This window comes from Gossypium raimondii, chromosome 3 (assembly GCF_025698545.1).
Source record: "Gossypium raimondii isolate GPD5lz chromosome 3, ASM2569854v1, whole genome shotgun sequence".
Taxonomy (NCBI): Eukaryota; Viridiplantae; Streptophyta; class Magnoliopsida; order Malvales; family Malvaceae; genus Gossypium; species Gossypium raimondii.
In genome coordinates this window covers 40,150,705-40,172,390 of record NC_068567.1, presented here as the reverse complement: position 1 = coordinate 40,172,390, position 21,686 = coordinate 40,150,705, and the positions used below count along the sequence as shown (strand labels likewise).

The window sequence follows — 21,686 nt, the reverse complement described above, 5'->3', positions numbered from 1 at the left end:
AATATTTAATTAAAAATAAATTATATTTTAATTAATATAAATAACTAGTTAAAACAGATAAATGTTTTTTGCGGTGTTTTTCAAAAAAGCACCGCTAATGCTCGACCTATAGCGGCGATTTTCAAAAAGCACCGCTAATGCTTGATCTATAGTGACGTTTTCTAAAAAGCGCCGCTAATGCCACCAAAGCTCAACATAGAACGATGGCGTTGTGCTTAATTTTTTTGCGGCATTTTTAAAGAAGTACCGCTTAGCGGCGTTTTCAAAAAGTGCCACTAATACTTGATTTATAGCAGCGTTTTCTAAGAAGCGCCACTAATGCCACCAAAGCTCAACATAAATTGGCGTTGTGCTTAATTTTTTTGCGGCGTTTTTAAAGAAGCGCCGCTAATGCTCGACCTATAGCGGCGCCTTTTGAAAAATGCCGCTAATGCTCGATCTATAGCGGCATTTTTCAAAAAGCTCCGCTAATGCTTGATCTATAGCGGCGTTTTTCAAAAAGCGCTGCTAATGCACAATCTACAGCGGCATTTTTTTATTCAAACGCCGCTAAAAGTGCCGCTAAAAACCTGTTTTGCTATGGTGATATTATGAATAAATTGAACTAGAAAGTTATTAAAATTATTAGGGAAAAAATGGGTATAAAAAAAATTCCAAAATTAGAAAACTTTGGATCAAAGATGAGTGCAAAGGGGGGTAATTTCAGCAAAGGGTAGTCATATCCCAAATGACAAATGACATTTACCCACCAAAACATTGACTCATTTTCACCAATTTATGGCTACATAGACTGATGTAAAAGGTTCATAGCTTAGCAACACACCCAATATCTCAACTTCTCGATATGTTCTTTGAGGGTGGAAGCCGACAAGTTCATGAAATAGCCATATATATTACAATGAAACTTCCAGCAAAGAAAAGGGTCCCATATACCATAAATTAACTTTGGTTTATAAGAGTGAAATTTTAAAGTAAAATGGAAAAAGAAAGTTCCTAAGTTTCAAGTGGGCATCTTTCTAATGAGATTTAGGGTTTTGAGGGGTGAAAGAAAAAGGTGAGACAAAAGGTCTATCAAAAAGTTTGAAAACTATCATTCAACAAACTTCGAATGCAATGAATCAATGATCCTTTTGCATGAAATTCATAAAAATAAAGACTTTATCATTTCATTTTTCAGGCTTTGGAACTGACATATTCGTCTAACTTTCTCGACCATTCACATCATCTTCTCAAAGTCATTGTGAATAACTGTTCACACACTATAGCTTTGCATTATAATGGAAAATCAAGCTTCACCCTTTGACTTAATCAAGCTTTTAGGTTTAGAGATCAATCATAAAATGATACTATATATATATGCTTCATTTTCTTTTACAAGCAACTCATATATGATTGGCAGGAAGTAGATCATGCATACATGGATTATTACAGGTATCACTCCTAAACATCTATCAAATTAAAATTCGATAGAAAAACTTAGTAAAGTATATGGTCAACTTAAGTGGTTGGGTTGAAATTCTAATTTTGAGATATAATATAATTATCTCCAACAAGAGAAAAGATGGGTGTCTCTTTCCTTTTTATACTACTATTTTCCATAATTCATAAATAGATCTTAGGTATACGTACATATGAATGTAGTAATGAATACAACAGAAAAGAAAACACAAAATCAACCTTGTTTTCTACTAACAGATGCATGAGTTATATAATATTTCAAGATTCGTACGATAGATATGGATATAATTCTTAACAATATGCAAGTACCATATATATACATAATATGTATATATAATTATATATAGATTGGCATGATAGCAAGTTTGAAACGTGCTTTGCTTTGCTGGATTTGCCTTTTCCCAAAAGGAGATCTATTGCCAACCATGACCCAACTCTTTGCTGCTTTATTATATAGAAATATATTTAATTATAGGACACCAATCAATAGGCTTCCCTTCCAACAAAATTACAGGTGGCAACAACCCATTTGCCAGGTTCTTGGCCTCTCTTATCATCTAATTGGAGAAATTGTTTACCGTGGATTCTGATGCCCTTTGTGTGGTATTAGGATTTCTTAGTTTCTTTTTATCTGTTTTCATTTTCATTGTATTTTTCTTTGCTTTAAAAACATAAAATAATCAGTTAATTTCTCAAATTGATAGGCCCAAAACACTTTTAACCTCCAATTATAGCACAAACTTGGAAATTTTAACTTTCGTACTGATAATGTTATTGTATTTTCCTAAAATTTGAAGGAATTTTTATATAATATTTAATTGGAGGAAATTAGATGTATGTATGTATGTAGAAACTTTACCTTGTTGCTTTCTTCTCCAACATACCTAGTGAAAGCAACCCAATCAATACAAATCATTATCTAACATTACATGGGTAAATTAATTAATAGTGCTTAGGGTTGAGCAAAGATTAATTTCTTTCTTTCTTTCTTTGTTTTTGAACTTATAAATTAAAAGTGAGAGAAAGAGATTCCATTATTCTAAAGCTTAGGTCTGTGAGAAGTGTAAGTCCCAATGCCAACTAATAATGACATGAGAGAAAGAGATAAAGGGGTAGTCCATCTAACTATAATATAAGGTAGTAAAATATTTGCCCACACACATTTTTATAAAATATTGTCATAAATGTTAATCATTGTTTATTAACCATTCCTAATGCAATATTTTGAATTAAAATATCATCAAATTGGCAAGAAGGCTTGGCCTCCATTGCAACTAACACATCCACTTACCTATATTTCTGATATTGCACTTACCCTATGTATATTTATCGTTTTCACACAGTTGCCAGTTGCTACAATAAGAACAACATCCTTGTACTTGGACCCGTTTGCCTTCATTGTCATGTCGATTTCGTCGATTGAGACCGCCTTTTCCACGACCATTAAATACGTTGATGAAAAAATTTCACCATGTCAATTGCCAAATTATGTAATCTACATTAACTAAATTTCCAATCAATATTATTAACTAGCATTTGTCTTCTCCATTTTACAAAGAAAAACACAGCGGAAAGATGGATAAGATAGTGAAGTTATCAAAATAGAGAAAGATGTTAATGAAAATGAAATTTTCAATAATTATTATGTCCATTGCATTGCAGGACCCCCCAGTATGGGTATTTAAATTTGAGATTTGTTCAAACAAAACTCCATTAAAGATATTGAAGCTCTCCTCCCAAAATATTTTTATAATCTAAAGTATAATAACAATAGGAGAAAAGAAAATCTTCTAATGAGAGTTGGCAGTGTCAGTTGGTTGCTCAAATGGGTATAATTATAACTAAAATTTTACTAAGTAAATTAAAGCTTTGAGTTTGAAGGAAGCCAGTGGCGGTGGTTAATGATCAAAGAGCTCTCTTTTTTATGCAAGCGTGGGTTATAAATGCAGGACCATTGCCTTTCCTCTTCTCTCTTCTTCAAAGTAGACAATTACCCATTCCCTTTTTTTTTTCTCACTCTAAATCTAAACTCTGAAGTAATAAAAGTCTCTCCTTTATTACTTTTTCTTCACTGCTTCTTTTTTGACTGTTTTGTAGCAGAGTTGCTCTGTTGCTGAGCAAAAAGAACAGCTCAAAATCATTAAAAAAAAAAAACTAATCTTTGTGTGCCTTGGAGTGTTTAAAAAAAAAGGGCCTTGAATGAGAGAGCAGAGAGAGTACAAAAAAGTAAGCACAGAATCTGGAAATGGGTATCTTTCTCTCCCCACTTTTATATGTGTTCCCTCTATCTCTCTCTTTCTGGGTTTTCTCTGCTACAACTCTTGACTAGGGTTTTGAATGAGTGACTTTATTTACAGTACTGAAATCATTGTTCTTTTTTTTTTCTGGTTCAATTGATTGCTTCTAGTAGACTTTTAATATCTTTCTTACACCTCTTCTTTGAACTTCCTTTTTTCTTTGTTATGTTGCTTCTTTTTTTTTGGTCTTGAAGAAAGCTTTTTTTTTCTTTGTGCAAATTTAGGTACTCCCAAATTCCAGTTTCCAGTTGTTGCTTTGGAAATTGTCTGTTCCAGCTAGTGGGGATCTTTGCTACATAATTTCACTTCTGGTGTTGGGGGGATTCATTAAATGAAGTGGGGTTTTCCTTGATACTTGTTCTGAGCAGTTTCTATGGCTTTCTTTTGGGGTGGGTGAATTTCAGCCTTTTAGGATTATAACTTGTTTATATTGTAGGTTTCAGTCTCATTGTGGACTTAGCTTGAAGCTTCTTGTTAAAGTTAATGTGGACTCAATATATTGTCAAAGGATTAAATCACTTTCCCATGTGATTTGTTTTCTACCTGTCTCTTTTATGGTCTATTTAGGCAATGGTCAATTCTTAAGGCTTAGTTTCTTTTTATCAGCCTAACTGGGAACTGTTGTTGGCTAGGTGTTAAAACATACTTGTGGAGAAAGGCATAGGCTGAGTTTTCCTCTGCTACTCTTGTTGAAAGAGAGATGGATATAGGTGAGAAGGATAAATATGAGCTTGGAAAGAGGGATGAGCATAACAACATAAACTACCAGGCACCTGTTTTGTCATCAGATTGGCAGTTTGGTGGTGCCAATCTCACCAGTGCTGGTATGAGTTTAGTTCCTACTACTAATCCACTGGCTATTGGTTCTTCTTGTGCCTCCGCTTCATTGGTAGACTCATTTGGTTCTAGTCTTTGGGAGCACCCTTCTAATTCACAAAACATGGGATTTTGTGACTTTAGTGTACAAAACGGTGCAAACTCTTCAAATGCAATGGAAGTTGGAAAAGGTCTTCCTAACTCTTTGAGAAGTAGTATTGATAGACCATTTGATATGGGTTGGAATGCCGCAAGTGCGATGTTGAAAGGCGGAATTTTTTTACCAAATACAACTGGGATTCTAGCACAGAGTCTATCTCAGTTGCCAGCTGATTCAGCTTTCATTGAGCGTGCTGCCAGGTTCTCTAGCTTTAATGGGGGGAATTTTAGTGATATGGTGAACCCTTTTGGTGTTCCTGAGCCTATGGGTCTGTATGCTAGGGGTGTGGGGTTGATGCAAGGACCTGATGATATTTTTGCAGTCAATGGGATGAAATCCGTATCTGTTATGGAATCTCAGAAAAGTAAGTTGGATGCCACTGAAGCTACTAGGGATGCTGGTTTGCGAGTTGAAAATAGGGCTAAAGCAAGCCCGCTTGAGAATGAAAGGAAAAGTGAAAGTCTTATGCAGCCTAACGAAGAAGCAAAACAAGGAACTGGTGGTTCTGGTAATGAATCCGATGAGGCTGAGATTAGCAGTCGTGATGGGGGCCAAGATGAACCATCTGCGTTGGATGGTACAGGTGGTGAACCTTCAGCTAAGGGCCTTAGCTCGAAGAAAAGAAAAAAGAGTATACAGGTAAAAATGTTATCAAATTGTTTCCTTGATCCATTGTAAATTTTTGTTTATAGTCAAAGTCTTGATTGCCAAGTTTATGGGCAGGATGCCGAGATTGATCGAGCTAAGGGAGGCCAAACATCTACTAAGACTGCAAAGGATAGTCCTGAAAATCAACAGAAGCAATCTATGATGATCAATAAGACTACAGGGAAGCAAGGGTCTCCAGCTTCTCATCCACCAAAAGAAGAATACATCCATGTGAGAGCCCGAAGGGGCCAGGCAACAAACAGCCATAGTCTTGCAGAAAGGGTAAATTTTGTATGGAATACTCTTTGAAAATTAGCAATATTTAGATCGTCCTTCTTGTTTAGTTTAGAGTTCATTGGCTAATACCTCAGGTAAGAAGAGAAAAGATCAGTGAAAGGATGAAGTTTCTTCAGGACCTTGTACCTGGTTGCAGCAAGGTGTGATATCTTGGACCCTATAGCGTATGGAGTAGAATCAAATCAACTCCTCAGCAATATTCACAACAGATTTATATTGTAAGAGTTAATTGGTTCTTGCAGGTCACAGGCAAGGCAGTGATGCTAGATGAAATCATTAACTATGTGCAGTCACTTCAGCGGCAGGTTGAGGTATTGGAGCAGAATTTATGACTTCCATTTTCGTCCCCTAGTAATCTAGTGTAATTGGTAATGATGGAATTGTAGACACTTCAATCTTATTAAAACAATTTTGTCAATACGCAAATGAAAAAGAAAGTAAATTTGTTATAGATTGATATAAATATTATTACAACTTCAGGGCTTATTTGGTAGTATAATCATGACCACCTTGCATCAGATAATTGATGGATGGATTCACAGTTTGAATATCTATAGTCATCTATGAAATTTTCATACTATAATTTTCACTCATTTTGCATGTACCCTTTAGAATTTCTAATGAGTGTCATTTCATTTTCTTCCTTTTTGCAGTTTCTGTCAATGAAACTTGCGACAGTTAACCCGAGGCTGGATTTTAGTATAGAAGCGCTTCTTGCAAAAGATGTAAGTTGATGAGGCATAAGTTTAACAATCCCTCATGTCTACATGTGCTGCATCTCATCTGTCTTCATTGATTACAGATTATTCAATCGCGAGCTGGCCCTTCTTCGACTCTGGGATTTTCTCCGGATTTATCTATGGGTTATCCTCCATTGCATCCGTCTCAACCTGGACTTGTTCAAGCTCCTCTTCCTGTTATAGGGAATAGTTCTGATGTTATTCATAAAGCTCTTAGTTCTCAGTTGACATCGATGACTGGAGGATTGAAGGAGCCCAATCAGGTTTTCCTTCATTTTTTGTAGGTCTTTTAACATCTTTTTGAAGGGTTGCGAATGTGAAAAAATTTATCTGCCTTAACATCATGAGTTTGCGAGTTTTACAAATTTAACTTCTATATTTGGTTCTAGCACTCGAATGCATGGGAGGATGAGCTCCACAATGTTGTTCAAATGAACTAAGGAACTGGTGCTCCTTCTGACAGCCTAAATGTAAATGGTATTACTCCCCTTCTATCAATGTCCTATCTCGTAGGCCAAATGTCCTCGGATCTGATTGAAATTGATCTAATGCTTTTGCAGGGCCAAGACCATCCGGTAATACGAAAGTAGAACTTTGATCCTTAAGTGTCTATCACTCTATGCCAGGCAATTCATTATAGCTCCACTACTTACTATATATATGCCAAGCATTCATGAAGGTAGCCAAGGGAATGCGAACCACTCTGTTGAAGGTTAAGTATAAACATTTGCTGTCACCATCTTCCTTCTGTGCTCGTATGGTGAGACGGAATTTCGTTTTCTCACTTGTTCAACCAATAGATATATAGAGGGAAATGGAAGTCCTTTGATTATGGGAATGTATTGGTGTCCTAATCAGAGGGTAAGGTGGATTAGAATGTATAGATTGATTATGGGAAGCTTTTGTGATATAGGAGTTTTATGCTGTTATCTAGTAGTATTAGATGATCTCCTATAATTTACAGATGGCTATGAGAAGTAATTTGTTCAGCTCATAGATGCAATTTATGCATTTGTTTATTAAGGATATAATGTCCGAATATGCATAAAAAAAAAAGGGAAAAGTTAAAAGGGAACAAAGATGGATAATTAAAATTGCTATTCCTTACCAAGACCAAATTAAACACTGGAATTTATCAGAAGATTGATTCCTTTAAGTCCATAGAAATCTGTAATATGTTTAAGAGGAATAGAATAGTACAGGAGGGCTGGGGACAAGAAATCATGGAAAGATGTCCTAATAAACAATGGGGGTGAGTGTCTTATCCTTTTCCTGTCTTGTCCTCTTTTATATTTAACATTGAACCTGATCCTCCCAAGATATGAGATGCAAATCTGTTCTATGCTTCATTTGTTTAGATAATAATAGTAATAAATTATATTCCAGTGGAATAATATGTCTGACAGTCAAGCCAAACAGCATATAATATAATTGTCAAGTCATGGACTGTATTCTAGCCATTTGGAGCAAGGCCATGGATGAAGCAAACATCTGGGAAATGCAGATTTCGTTTCATTGTTCTTATAATGGAGTAGTGGGAAGCAAGGTTCTCCATCAGTCTCACCTTACTAGAATTCTGAACCATAAAAATTTGACTAAATTTATTTAAACTTGATTGGATAGAAATTCGAATAAAGTTTGCATGTTTTCTTTCACTTTAACAAGGGTGTATTATTTTTAGTTGCACAAGGTTAATGCTGATACTAAATATAAAATATTGTCTATTTTTATCCATTGAATCTCATAGTTTTGTTCATAAAAGATATTTGTGTAAACACTTGTATTCCTAGAACAACTCTAATGCACAACTAATATAGAATTCATGATTTCTCTCTAAGACCTTAACCTATGATAGTCCTTTCAGAGTCAATAATGCTTCCTACAAGATAGAATTGCCCACAAAGTCAATAATGCTTCCTAGAAGTGGATGAAAGTGCACTTAAAATCTTTTATATCTTGGACCCTTCATATGCAAGCTATAACCAATTATTAGCACCAAATCGCCACTGGAATGTGGAGGCAAGCCGATAGAGTCACCATGATGCTTAAAAAGTAACTGATGAGATGAGATGAGATGAGAGATTAGGTAGGGGAGAGAGCATGACTTGAAAAGCTTCAAGTAAAAAATCCAAGAATTCCTTGCAACCAAATCAATAAAAATGTAGACCTAATTATAAGGAGCATGTTATGACCTAACCTTGTAGGGCCATAACAAGGACCAATCATGAATAATTCAACTCGAAAAACTTCCTTATAAAATTACATTTTAATTAAATTAAAATCTAAGTCTACTTCAAATTATTTAAATTAAAAATGAAACATAACATAAAAGCATTTAAACTTGAAATGTGAAATATCAAATAATTTAACCAAAATTTAACATCATTAAAAAATGCAACATTAACTTAAATATATATATTCTATATTTGTCCTACAATTCACATTCAGAATTTTGTTTCTCACTAATTTTATCTTACAATCAATTTATTTTAAAAAAAATAAGAAACACAGTGAAGACCACCTTTTAAAACGAAACAAAAACTATTTTAGTCATCTATTTAATTTTTTATCTTTTTAACCCTTAAATTTACATTGTTTGTCAAATCCCGAAATGGATGTAAAATTAATTTTGTTAACTTTGCTAACGTGGCGTTAGCAATTAATTATTTTTAAAATTCAAAAATTTATAACTTTTTTAAATTAAAAATTATTAAAATTATTAAGGAAGTATAAAATAATAAAAAATATTTTATTTTTAAAAATTAATTATTTTTTAACGTGGCACACACGTGGCAATCCACATGTATATCATATCAGCAAAGTTAACAAACATTAATTTTTTTATCCATTTTAAAGTGATTGGACAAACAATACAAGTATAAGGTATAAAAGAGACAAAAAAATTAAATAAAGGAGTAAAATTATTTTTTCTTGTAAAGTTGGGGGCCCAAATAGAATGATTATGCCAAAAAAAAAGAGTGTCTTTCAAACTCCAACCACTACTGTTGGTTACTAAAAATCTGCACTCAAATTGGCAACCAAACCAAAGAAAATCCATTCCCCAATGCAATGAAAAAGAAAATGTGTTTGTGGGGGTTGCCCTTTGATGGATATGTAATCTAAAGCAGAGTGTGTTTGGAAAAAATGCAATGAAAAAGAAAATGAAGAGTTCCATGTAAAGGAAGAAGAGAAAAAATGTTTTTGATCCTTTTGTTGCAAAATGACCATCTATGCTAACTGCGAACTGCGAGCTCACCAAATGTGCAAGCTCACCAAGAGCGCGAGCTCACCAAGAGTGCAAGCTCACCTGCTAACTGCAGACTACGAGCTCACCAAATGTGCAAGCTCACCTGCGAACTGCGTGCGAGCTCACTAGAACAACTCACCAACACTACAAGCTCACCAAGCATGAGAGCTCACCTGCGAGCTCTTCACTCTGCAAGTTGCCAACTTGCCAACTTGCACTAAAACTATGATAAATTTTGATTAAACATTTTGGCAGACGATTAGACAGAAACCAGCAAATGAAAAAGAAAGTTACATGAATCTAGCCACTGAATTAAGCCAAGTTATAATATTTTATTACTATTTTATCTTTGAGGCCTGCTTTTCATAAAAAATGTCTTCAACAAACTTTACACCACCACCACCCTCTGTTTTTACAAGTGAAAACTACCACATCTTGGTGGTAAAAATGAAAACCTTTCTTCAAGCCTTTGATCTTTGGGAGGTTGTAAATGCTGAAATAGAACCACTAGTGTTGAGGCCAAATCCCACTCTTGCTCAAATGAAACAGCATAGTGAGGAATTTGCCCAAAAAACATAAGGCGATGTCTTGCCTACAAAATGTTGTTTCAGACGTGATCATCACAAGAATCATGGCCTGTGAAACTCCCAAACAAGCTTGGGATAAGCTCAAAGAGGAGTTCCAGGGATCACAGAAGACAAGGCAGCAACAGATGATAAATCTCAGACAAGATTTTGAAAACCTCAATATGAAAGAAGTTGAAACGGTGAAGCAATATTTAGATCGAATCATGGCAATGGTGAACCAGATAAGACTAATAGGTGATCAGTTCCCTGATAGTTGAGTAGTTGAGAAAGTGGTTACCACACTTCTTGAGAGATACAAATCAAATATATCCTCACTGGAAGATTCAAGGGATCTATCAACTATCTCACTCTCAGAGCTAATCAATGTTCTGTATGCTCGAGAACAAAGAAAGGCAAGCAGAGAAGGACATACTAAAGGATCTTTTCAAACCAGAAACAAAGATGTTGTGAGCTCTTCAAACAATGAAGAAAAGGATTGGACAGAGAAGAAATATGATAGTTGGAGAGATGGTGGCAAGCAGAAAAATCCACTATGTTCTCATTGCAAAAAGACCAATCACCTAGAGAGGTATTGTTGGTCCAAGCCAAATATTCAATGTAGAAGTTGCAAACAATTTGGGCATATGGAGAGGGTGTGCAAGAATAATGGGAACGCACAACAACAACAAAATGCTCAAACACAGACAGCAGAAGCAGATCAAGAAGAAATGATGTTCACTGCCTCTTGCGAAGCCAAGCTCGCTATCTCTTGTGAAGCCCAGTTAGTGGCACCAAGCAAACCTTCCAACAAACAAAGAAATAATTGGCTTGTTGACAATGGATGCACAAACCACATGACTTCAGATGAAAGCATTTTTAAGCAGATTGACAGAAGTTTCATTTCACAAGTTAGAGTTGGAAATGGACAGTACATTGAAGTAGTAGGAAAAGGAGATGTGCTAATCAGCACTCCTACAGGGACTAAAATAATTATAGATGTGCTTTTAGTTCTTGAGATAGATCATAATCTCCTTAGCATTGGTCAATTGATTGAGAAGAAATACACTGTTGTTTTCAAAGAAAAAAATGCACTATATTTTATTCATTAGGACAGGAAGTTGTGACAGTCCCTATGGATAATAGAAGCTTTATGCTGGATTGGAATTTTATGGCCTTAAGAGCCTATACCAGTTCAGTAGATAAATCATATAGTTGGCACAAAAGACAGGGACACGTGAACAATAAGTTCCTTAGTCAAGTGTGCAAATCGAAAACAGTTGAGAAGATAACTAAAGTTGAAGATAAAGATGAAGATGAAGGCTTTGATGATCTTCTTGTTAGAAGCACTAGGTCTATTGTTGAAGCTTATCATAGATGTGACTTAGCAATATGGGAGCCTACAATTTTTGAAGAAGTTGCACAAGAAAACAACATTGGCGCTTGTTGCAAAATGGTCAAGAAAAAGTATTCAAAGTTAGCCAATCATGCAGTAGCAAGCAGCAGGATGAAGTGCGAACCTGTAAGCTAACCAAAATGCAAGTTGTGAAGTCAACAAAAATGTGTGTTGATTGATGTGCGAGCTATGAAAAGTGCAAGCTACAAACTAAATGAAATGTGTGCTACAAAAGTGCGAGGTCATAAAAATGTGAGCTCATCGAAGCACTAGCTTAAGAGTAGGCAAAGATGCTAACCTCTTGAAACTCTAACAAAATCCCTTGTGAAGATGATGTTTGAAAAGTTGCGTTATGATATTGGAGTTCAAAGCATAGAGGTCAAGGAGGAGTGTTGTGAAATGACCATCCATGCTAACTGTGAACTGCGATCTCACCAAATGTGCGAGCTCACCAAAAGATGCGAGCTCGCTCACCAAAAGATGCGAGCTCACCAAGAGTACGAGCGCACCTGCTAACTATGAACTGCGAGCTCACCAAATGTGCAAGCTCACTAAAAGATGCAAGCTCACCAAGACTGTGAGCTCACCTGCGAACTGCGAGCTCACCAGAATAGCTCACCAACACTGCGAGCTCACCAAGCATGAGAGCTCACCTGCGAGCTCTTCACTCTGCAAGTTGCCAACTTGCCAACTTAAACTGAAACTATAATAAATTTTGATTAAACATTTTGGCAGGCGATTAGACAGAAACCAGCAAATAAAAAAGAAAGTTACAAAAATCTAGTCATTGAATTAAGCCAAGTTGTAATATTTTATTAGTATTTTTAGCTTATTTAAGCATGAGTTTTCATGTAAACAAAGTATCAATTTTTTAATGAAATAGTTCACCAAAAATTAACTTCTCCATTTTTCATCTTTTGCTTCGGTTTCAACCTCTCCTTCTTCAAAAATCCAACACCTTTGAGAAGGTACATAATTATTGTTTCTCTCAAATTTTATGTTATTATGAATCATCGAATTGCATTTTATTCAAAAAGAGAATGTCAATCCAATCCGTAGTGGTATTCTCCATTTCATAATACAAGCCGTTGAGCAATGTTAAAGACCGAGAACATTGCATGCACTTTGTTTATTCCAACAACGATAGAAAGTTTGAACTATGAGGAACCACTTCACTTGTGTTCTTGCGGTGATCTGCTAGAATCTCCTTCATCTTGCTGTTGATTCTGCACCATTTTGTAGAAACAAAAGTTGGTTTGCGTTAATTGGATGATAATTAGTGATACCATGATTTGGAATTAAGAGAGTTCCTAGCAATTACTTTTAATCGAGCACATATCTCTACAACTTCAGCTACAGGAGCCCAATCTCCAAAATTCCTCTCTATAAACTGGTAAGCTATTCCAGTTCCTCCTGGACCAACTACAAAAAGGCCACCCTTAATTTCACCTTCTCCTTTGAAATTTTGTTCTATTCCCATAGATTTTGCACGTTTATAATTTGCAATAGCCCTGGGGTTGAACACAAATCCTGATAGAAACTTGTCTTTAAGTAATTTCCCACCTCCAAGAGCTTTGAAGAATCCCGTAGTCCGGTCGAAGACCACAACCCCACCCCAATAACGTGGCCAAAAGTCTTTTATCTGCATCAAGATTTGATATCTGAGGAAATGAAATAGGAGTTTATTGGAGAAATATTTTGAAGTATACCAGGCACCTCTGATTCTATATGTTCATGAAGAACTGCAAACATTTGAATTCCCAGTGCATCAAATATTGGCTTTTTGGCATAGAGCTGGTGAGCTTCAGCTCTGCACATAATGCACCTGTAATCATGTGGCAAAAGATTTATCATAGTTTCCATGTCAGTAAAATAAATGGTTCCTTTCATCTAAACATATCAACGAGTGATTATGCAAGACACTCAGTTCTTATCACTGAATATATCTTTGCTTTTATTTTATGGATCAGTTAAAGGAAATAGTAGGATATGATAAGTGACTTTACCCTGGCCGTCGAATGCATAGGAGAACAGCCGGCTTATCTCGCCAGAGTTCTGAAGCTTTCATAGGTGGAGTCTTGGTTTTCACCAAACGCTCCATTCCAATCTTATACTCAGGAGTTAATCTCTGAACTGATATGTTTTCAATAGCAGAGTAGGGTGCCACATTGTCAACCACAGGAGGAGGTTGAATGCAACCGCATGCTCGAGGCTCAGCTGGTCCTGCAGCAACAATCCCTTTAAATATGTATCGATCTTTAATCTTGAAATCAGCCAGTGATTCTTCCAGCGACCTGTCATTGTTTGTGCTGCTCCTGCAGAAGGATTTTCTTATGGTTTGCATCTTATAAATGGTGTTACTTCTAGATGGTGTAACTGTGAGTTTCCTTGCAGGGAGGCCATAAGATTTGGGTAGAGGATCGGTGCATTTATTGTTTCTATCTGTGAAACGTGCAATGTGGCCCCTTCTCATGCCAAATTGCGAAGACAGATCCTCGGTGCTTAAGTTAAGGAGCTCAGGTAGGCTTTTCCTGGAGGCCTCTAACTTATCTCCATATTGCATCAGAGCTCGATCATGAAGGTACGTTCTGATCTCCAGAGCATCCTGAAGAACATAGAAATAAGAATACATAGTGATAATTTACTCTACTTAGAGAGGTGAAAAGATTTTTAACCTTTTGATGTTGTGTCATATTGATTGCATCCATATCCTCTGGATTCATGATCTTTAAAGTTGGGACGTCATCCCAACCTTCTTCTAATAACTTTGGAATCAATTCCTTGAGAACCCCATCACCAACAAAATCTTCTATTGAGAAAGAAGCCATTGTCTGTTGGAACAGGGAATGATTGGATAAGATCCTGCTTTTTGAATGAATGAGCCTGTATTAGAAAAGCTGGTGTTTTATATGTCAGTACAAAAGTAACAACTATAATACATCTCGGATCGGTAAAGTGCTTTGAATATGCTCCAGATGTCGGCATTGTCAATGATGTAATTCTTTATTTGAAGTTGAACTAATTCAACAATCTCTTATTTTATTAGGAGTGGTTACTTGTAAGTTGAGATTAAACAAATAGAACAGAAGGCTGAATGTAATTTGGCAGTTTTGGCTGGCGCTTACGACTGAAAGCATAATATATTTAGTATACACTGTGTTTAAAAAAAATGTCTTTCTAAATATTTCCTTCTCTCAAAAATTCAATGCCTTCTACAGATTAGTTGCAGGCATGTCAAGTGGCTTAAACGGAAGCGGCGAACAATAGCTACAAGCTATCTATGAATCGGCCTGATGACAGTCGAAAGATGCCATGCCAACAGAGGAAGGTGTCTTCAGGAAGATGATTTGGACGTTGAAAAGAACGTTTATAATGTCAACAACTGTATTTTAACAGGCTGCTGCCGGCTATGTCCTGCCCTGTAAACCCAATAAATTGTTGTTCACACAATCCAGCTTTTAAAAGGGGGTTTTGTTTTTATATCTGACACTTGCCTCGCTAAGCCAATACGATTTACACATTTAGTACAGATTTTCATTGGATCGTCTTGTAAGAATCCCTAAATATGTCAATTAGCTCCTGGTTAGTTGACTTTTCTCTTTATTTTCAATGATGTAGCAAAACACCTCGAAATTTAAGCCACCATTATCATCCAAGTGAAGAAAAACAGCAACTCAAAAGACAACTTTACTTGGATGCTTTAAAAATTAAAATCATCACGTATAAGTAACTTTAATCCACCATAGGAACAGCCATTATCACTAACCTCCTCATCTTCCCCAACCGAACCCACAACTTTTCTTTCCTTCTGGATTATTTTGTTAATAGCAATCAGATAATACAGGAAAATTTTTATTTAAATTTTACGACACTTCAATCTTGCCAAGGATCACTCTCTGTCCTTACTTCCGATGGTTCGATCACTTGGTTCTCTGAAGCTTCACTGGCACTCGTATCAGTTTCAGCAGCACTAACTTCTGATGCTTCCACTTCATCATCGTCCTCATATCTACCCCATCTTCCTCCAAGTGCCATTGCCATCATCTCATATATCTTGTTACCTAACTCGGCAGGGCTGTCAGGCTGCATGATTAAAGAGAAACGTAAGAAAATTTATGGTACATAAACAATACATATCGGCAAAAATGTTGGCTGAACAAAAGAAATGATTCTGTCCACTTACAGAAAAACCACTGGAGATCAATGCCGTATCATACAACAAGTCAACTGCTCTCTTGGCTTCACTGCTTTCAGGCGCATTCTTGCAAGCAGCCTGCAAAGAAAATTAATTGAAATTAACATCATAATTAGACAAGGGCTAATTACCTTATGGCCGTCATTGAATAAACGAAAATCAAGGACAGCAAGTCATATATCAACATTTTCATGATACACTTGTCTAATTACCTTATGGCCGTCATTGAATAAACAAAAATCAAGGACAGCATGTCTTGATATATCAACATTTCCGTAATACACTTCTAACAATTAATATTTTTACCGGCTTAAACAAAGTGCACATAATTTAAACAGAGTCTGCAGTTATCTGAACTAATAGTGTCAAGTGTAATGAAGCCATTCTACTTTGTGCTTTCTTGGATTCCTGTGGTCCCAAGAAATGTTTCAACTGTTCTATCAAACACACCTAGTTCTCCACAAACTAATTAAAAGAATGCTACGCTAGAATATCTGCAATCAAGTTCAACTAAAATGGTCTTACATTCAAGTCTTTAATAATCGGATGATCTGGATTAATCTCCAGGATCCTCCTTCCCCTCATGAACTCCAAACTTGCTGTATCTCCAAGCGCTTGTGCTTTCATCAACCTGCATAATGAAAACATTAGTCGAGGAATGATTTAGTGCATGTTTGACTTATGGCGAGAAACAAAAATAAAATAAAATCATTCACCTTTCCATGTTAGCTGACCATCCAAACTTGCCAGAAACAAGCACACAAGGTGATGAACTTAGTCGCTTAGAAATTTGGACTTTGGCCACCTTGTCTCCCAGTTGTTGCTTTATCCAATCACAGAGAAGATTGAACTCTTGTTTGGTTTCTCTCTCTTTTACCTCATCTTCATCACCTGGTATAACAACAAATTCCATTAGATTCACACCAAAGCCATCAGAAATGAAGAGCAAGACAGCCAAAGGAAGATACCCCTCCCCCTTCAACCAATAAATAAATAAAAGAAACCATAAACACCAACCAAGTTCCAAGTCTTCCTTGCTAATATCAACAAATTTCTTCTCTTTGTAGGTCTGCAGGTTCTGAATGGCAACCTCATCGATAGGCTCAACTAAATAGAGAACCTAAAAGAAAGAAGCTTATATCGGTTATAATGCAAAGAAACCAGATCAGCTACTAAGAGGGGAAAAGAAAGAAAAAAAATGTGCTTAGTATAACAAGAATAAATAATTTGATTTAACAGTAGTATTTTTGTTTTGACAGTTCTTATTTCACTGCTAAGCAGTTTGTTATACTATATGTAGGCTTGCCTACTTCTTTGGTTGGATAAATAAGTTGATTTATCCAATATAAATAATGAAAGGAATAAAGGAAATCTCTGCCATCCTATCAACTATAACGAGCACCCAACAGTTAAACTAATTTCTTAAGCTTTTTCATGAGATTTCCAAATATAAGACTATCTGAAGATGATTCAAGTAGTTCACAAGGCAATATCTTATCAATTTTATCCACACATAAATTGGAACTACTCCAAATGCCATGAAGCCAACTAAAGAACTGAGGCCATGTTTAATTTGACCCTTACACATCCAATGCCGAATAGAAAAACATACCTCAATGTCTTTTTGAACCAACTTCTCCAAGAATGGAGCAGTCTTGGCACTTTTCAAGCTGTCGGTTGCCAAGTAATAAATAGCCTTTTGATTCTCACCCATATTTTCAACATACTCGTCCAAACTTGTCAATTCCTCTTCACTTTTTGATGTGTAAAACCGAAGCAATGGTGTTATACGCTTGTGATTACCAGAGTCTTCAATGCATCCCAACTTTAGGAACCTGCCAAAGTTCTCCCAGAACTTTTTGTAATCCTGTAATCAAGTTCACCATAGTCCAAGTTAAAAGACAAAGTTATGTCAGCAATGGTGAAAAAAAAAAAACATTAAGGTTCCATCACACAATATACCTCCTTATTTTCACTTTCAGAAATCTCCTGAATCATGTCAAAAGTTTTCCTGACAAGCCTCTTTCTCATAATTCTCACCTAATAAACAGTAACCATAATACAGTCAATATGGCAACATAACAGTAACTGCTAAATAGTTACCAGGGTTGCTCATTGACCCTAAACTGAGAATAAGGATTTACAGAGGATAATTTTACATGGGACAGTAAAATATTATTAAAGTATACAAAAAATTAATCTTACAATACGGCTTTCTTGGAGGATCTCTCGAGAAACATTAAGTGGAAGATCATCAGAGTCCACAACACCCTTCACAAAGCTCAAGTATCGTGGAAACTACAAAATAACATTCAGTTCAAGTACAAGTTAAAGCTTGATAAAACAAGCTACCAACACAAGGAAAGACTATATCTTTCATCACAGAAATGCAAATTACATAATTTAGTCACTTGAAGCAAGGGAACAAAGTAAAAGAAATTAAGCAATCCTTTTCCCTACATTCTTGTGAAGATCCAGAATTTATCCTTGATTGTCTCATACAAGTAGAACGCGGAAATACTTTTCTAGTTGAAAATTTCAAAGAACCTTTAAATGGATTTATCATTAACATGCAAGAAATGGATGGAGAACGAGATATCAAACCAGGCCAAAAAAATTTTGGTTATAACATTTCTTGGTTATCCGAATGTTATTCAATGCAAAGAACCATTATAAACTCCCACAAGTCTTGGAAAAGCCAATATTGTAAAAACAGAGTATCAGGTGACCAGATCAAAGCTTACCAGCTCTCCATCAAAATCATCTGAGATAAATACACGTTTCACATACAAACGTATGTTCTTTGTTTTTGGGTTTACTACATCCTCATTGTTTAGAGGACCCATGCCAGGAATATACAGAACACTCCTAAACTCCACCTCACCCTGCATGATTTTCATAGAAACTTTTACAAATCTAGTTACTCATAGGAACTCAATTCATAAACTATGGTCACATGCATACCTCTGTTGTGAAGTGAGTATATCCAAGTGGATCCAAGAATTCGTTGAAAGTCTTCTTGTAGAATTCATTGTACTCGTCTTTTTCAACCTCCTTAGGATTTCGCATCTACAACAGACCCCAAAAAAAGACATAAATAATGATTGTAACAATAAAATTATATGGGTCATACAGTAGCATTCTTAAGAAAAAGAGCATCTTAAATTGCATATTGTTGGGAAGACAAAACCAAACTCACCCATATTGGCTTTGTTTCATTTGCTAATTCCCAGTCCCAATACTTCTCAGTTTTAGTCGTCTTCTTTTTCTTCACTTCCTGTCAACAATCACATCAGCCAACCATAACACCACATTTACCGAGAAGATAGTTTGCTAGCTACAATAATATCAAAAAGCAATGGAACAGTTACTTCTGGGTTTTCTTCTCCTTCTTTTGGTGGTTCTTCCTCCTCTACCTGCTCAAAGATGTAAATATAGTAAGAATGGTTAAGAGCTAATTTTTAATGTGCTCAAAATTGAAATGCTTATAACAAAACAGAGTGACTCCTTGCCACTGGATATGAGATCAGGAAAAAGGATCAGCACAGAGATAAGCTGAGGTGTCACGAAGGAATGGTGCAGGAGGAACAAGAATTAATTCGATAGTTGTAAATTGTTTCCAGATGCCTAAAGCATCAGTGCTGATGGAAGGAATTATATCCAAATTAGAAAATAAATATGCACACTAACCTCAACTGTCCTTGATTTTTCTTGCCAAGTGTAGATTGGGAAAGAAACAAACTGGGAATAATTCTTCACCAGATTCTGAATTCTGGTGGGATCTGAGAATTCATACTTGTCATCTGACTGCAGGAGAACAATATAGACATATGGCACTCAGAAGAATTGAACATTTGAAGAACCAGAAATTTCTAAGGCAATTGTATTTGTAGCACGAAACACTACATTAAAATCTCAATGCTATTTACCGTCTTCCTTTAATATTTTTAAACATACAAATGCAAATACATTCAAATAGGGTGTAAAAGAGGAAAAAGAATGAACAGATAGAGTACCCTTAAATAAAGTGTAATCTGTGTGCCACGGACTAGAATATTTTCTGGATCAGTTTCCTCCCTAATCACATAGGAGCTACTGTCTGCTACAGCTTCCCAAACATATTGCTTGTCTGACTTTGGACTCTTTGTGGACACAACAACCTGTTCAAGAAACATATAAACAAGCAACCCAATTAGCTTGAAAATTATTGAACAAAAAGGCTTCATACATGAAGCAGAAGATGATAATGCAAGTTATCATTAAGATGACAGCATGTTACCTTCTCAGCAACAAGAAAAGCAGAATAGAATCCAACACCAAATTGCCCAATCAAACCATTGTCTGCCCCTAGATCCTTATTTTCCTACAAATAATGAGATGCTAAGTCACTCTCCAAAACACTTTTTTTTTCCTTTATTTTCTAAAAGGAGAGAGTTATTTACAAAATACAAAAGAAATCACCTTAAGAGCCTTAAGAAATTTGGAAGTACCACTTTGAGCAATTGTTCCAAGACAGTCAATAAGCTCTTCTTTGGTCATTCCAATTCCCGTATCCCTGAAAATAAATTTATTTATTTTAATTAAGTCCTCTTCGTATCATTTTTTTTTTCGAGAAGGTGATTAAAAAACATACGTTATAGTGATAGTCCCATTATCTGGATCAGGTTTGATGCGTATCTCTAGTTCTCCCGAATCTCCAAGCAGAGAGGGTTCAGTCACGCTTAAGAATCTAAGCTTATCTAAAGCATCACTTGCATTACTGGAACACAAAAACAGAACTTCGTCAATCGTCCAAAACAGAAAACCAACTAAACTAAAAGTAACTTGATTCTTCATTTAAAAAGAGCATGGTTTTAGCAGGAAATAAATATTCTCACCTTACAAGCTCTCTCAGAAAGACCTCTTTATGACTGTATAGACTGTGAACAATCAAATCCAACAAGCGACTAACCTGCAACCATTTGTAAACTATTAATTTCCGAATAGAAAATATAGGGTAAAAACTTTCAATGTAAACAAGCATCTACCTTTAGCCAACCAAAGCTTTATCCAATAATAATAAGTGTATTTTTCAAGTATCGTAATACATCAAGCAAACATCATTTTCCCTTAATTTTCTCATAAAGCCACCAAGTAAATCCCTAAATATTCCACCAAAAGCAGAAACAGGAGAGCAAAATCCAGGAAAAGCAAAAGAAACCCACCTCGGCTTGGTACTCAAATTTCTCCCCGGAGGTCTCTTCGGCCTCTTTCTCAGCGACAGCTGAAGCCTCACATCGAACCGCTATCCGGTTGTTTCTCTTCTCAAGTTTCCACCTCAATCGAGAGCAAGAGAAGGCCTTGTTGAGGGCATTTGGAGGTAGAAAAGCGGTTCTGAGATTGAAGGCCTTGTTGGGGTTTGTCAAAGGGAGAGAGGCTAAAGATGGAGTAGCTAAGCTTCTGCTTAGAACTGGAGCCATCAAAGTAAAGCCCTAGAGAAATAGAGAGAAGACCAAGAAGATAAAATTTTGGGTTTAGAGAAACAGGAGTGAAACTAAAAACCCTACTGAAAGAAGTGAGGGAGGTTTATGGGAGAGCGTGGAGGGTTCTAGAAGTTGGAAAACAAGGTGGGAAGTTTTATTTGAGTTTGGGTTTACTTGCCTTTGGAATTGTAAGGCTTATATTCGGCCATTTCAGCAACTTAACACAATATTATCCATCCCTCTATAGTTTTTCCCTGTAATTAACTAATTTTCAGTTTCCAAGGATAGGAATGTTGCCATTTTACCAAAAAAATTCATTTTTAATTAAAATTTACCGAAATGGGTCACTTTTTTAATTATTTACCGGAATCGGCCAATTACGCAAAATCGCTGCCACGTAAGCGCGA

At 36.0% G+C, this 21,686-nt stretch overlaps 3 protein-coding genes and 1 long non-coding RNA gene across 11 annotated transcripts; 2 read left to right on the top strand and 2 right to left on the bottom strand.

Annotated features, from left to right (window-relative positions):
* Window positions 1-3,323: 3,323 nt before the first annotated feature.
* LOC105794272 (transcription factor bHLH49) lies at window positions 3,324-7,410 on the top strand. Of its 8 annotated transcripts, none has more exons than XM_052628355.1 (10): window positions 3,324-3,707; window positions 3,980-4,144; window positions 4,388-5,370; window positions 5,455-5,661; window positions 5,751-5,816; window positions 5,919-5,987; window positions 6,330-6,401; window positions 6,479-6,696; window positions 6,806-6,886; window positions 6,977-7,410. In XM_052628355.1, exons 3-9 carry the CDS (start codon window positions 4,456-4,458, stop codon window positions 6,849-6,851), a joined length of 1,593 nt encoding a protein of 530 aa, XP_052484315.1. In that variant the 5' UTR covers window positions 3,324-3,707; window positions 3,980-4,144; window positions 4,388-4,455; the 3' UTR covers window positions 6,852-6,886; window positions 6,977-7,410. The 8 variants fall into 8 exon arrangements, with proteins under 8 accessions (XP_052484315.1, XP_052484314.1, XP_012478821.1 ...); XM_052628352.1 differs by having other exon boundaries at window positions 3,328-3,684; window positions 6,806-6,893; XM_052628351.1 differs by having other exon boundaries at window positions 3,328-3,707; window positions 6,806-6,893.
* Window positions 7,411-12,898: 5,488 nt separating this feature from the next.
* On the bottom strand, window positions 12,899-14,583 carry LOC105794270 (uncharacterized). The gene is made up of 4 exons (XM_012623366.2): window positions 14,298-14,583; window positions 13,629-14,227; window positions 13,339-13,447; window positions 12,899-13,264 (listed from the first exon to the last, which is right to left on the bottom strand). The coding sequence occupies exons 1-4, from the start codon at window positions 14,448-14,450 to the stop codon at window positions 12,899-12,901; spliced, it is 1,227 nt and encodes a 408-aa protein (XP_012478820.2). The 5' UTR covers window positions 14,451-14,583.
* On the top strand, window positions 14,067-15,705 carry LOC128039801 (uncharacterized). Its single transcript, XR_008194449.1, has 2 exons — window positions 14,067-14,203; window positions 14,841-15,705. It is a non-coding gene; the product is annotated as an uncharacterized LOC128039801 (long non-coding RNA).
* Window positions 15,294-21,442, bottom strand: LOC105794269 (heat shock protein 90-5, chloroplastic). Its single transcript, XM_012623364.2, has 19 exons — window positions 21,022-21,442; window positions 20,695-20,768; window positions 20,451-20,576; window positions 20,279-20,372; window positions 20,097-20,180; window positions 19,834-19,977; window positions 19,508-19,624; window positions 19,189-19,233; window positions 19,017-19,094; window positions 18,782-18,886; window positions 18,562-18,702; window positions 18,023-18,115; window positions 17,780-17,857; window positions 17,430-17,684; window positions 16,835-16,937; window positions 16,534-16,708; window positions 16,343-16,448; window positions 15,806-15,895; window positions 15,294-15,705 (listed from the first exon to the last, which is right to left on the bottom strand). The coding sequence occupies exons 1-19, from the start codon at window positions 21,274-21,276 to the stop codon at window positions 15,496-15,498; spliced, it is 2,373 nt and encodes a 790-aa protein (XP_012478818.1). The 5' UTR covers window positions 21,277-21,442; the 3' UTR covers window positions 15,294-15,495.
* Between the last annotated feature and the right edge of the window lie 244 nt (window positions 21,443-21,686).

Coding starts and splice junctions, on each gene's coding strand:
- LOC105794272 (XM_052628355.1), top strand. CDS start 4,456: ATGGATATAGGTGAGAAGGATAAATATGAGCTTGGAAAGAGGGATGAG. Junction 5,662..5,750: donor GCCATAGTCTTGCAGAAAGG/GTAAATTTTGTA, acceptor CTAATACCTCAG/GTAAGAAGAGAAAAGATCAG. Junction 6,402..6,478: donor AAGCGCTTCTTGCAAAAGAT/GTAAGTTGATGA, acceptor CATTGATTACAG/ATTATTCAATCGCGAGCTGG.
- LOC105794270 (XM_012623366.2), bottom strand. CDS start 14,450: ATGGCTTCTTTCTCAATAGAAGATTTTGTTGGTGATGGGGTTCTCAAG. Junction 14,228..14,297: donor ATATGACACAACATCAAAAG/GTTAAAAATCTT, acceptor TATGTTCTTCAG/GATGCTCTGGAGATCAGAAC. Junction 13,265..13,338: donor ATGAACATATAGAATCAGAG/GTGCCTGGTATA, acceptor ATCTTGATGCAG/ATAAAAGACTTTTGGCCACG.
- LOC105794269 (XM_012623364.2), bottom strand. CDS start 21,276: ATGGCTCCAGTTCTAAGCAGAAGCTTAGCTACTCCATCTTTAGCCTCT. Junction 19,234..19,507: donor AAAAATCAAGGACAGTTGAG/GTTAGTGTGCAT, acceptor ATCTTTGAGCAG/GTAGAGGAGGAAGAACCACC. Junction 18,887..19,016: donor ATGAAACAAAGCCAATATGG/GTGAGTTTGGTT, acceptor GGTCTGTTGTAG/ATGCGAAATCCTAAGGAGGT.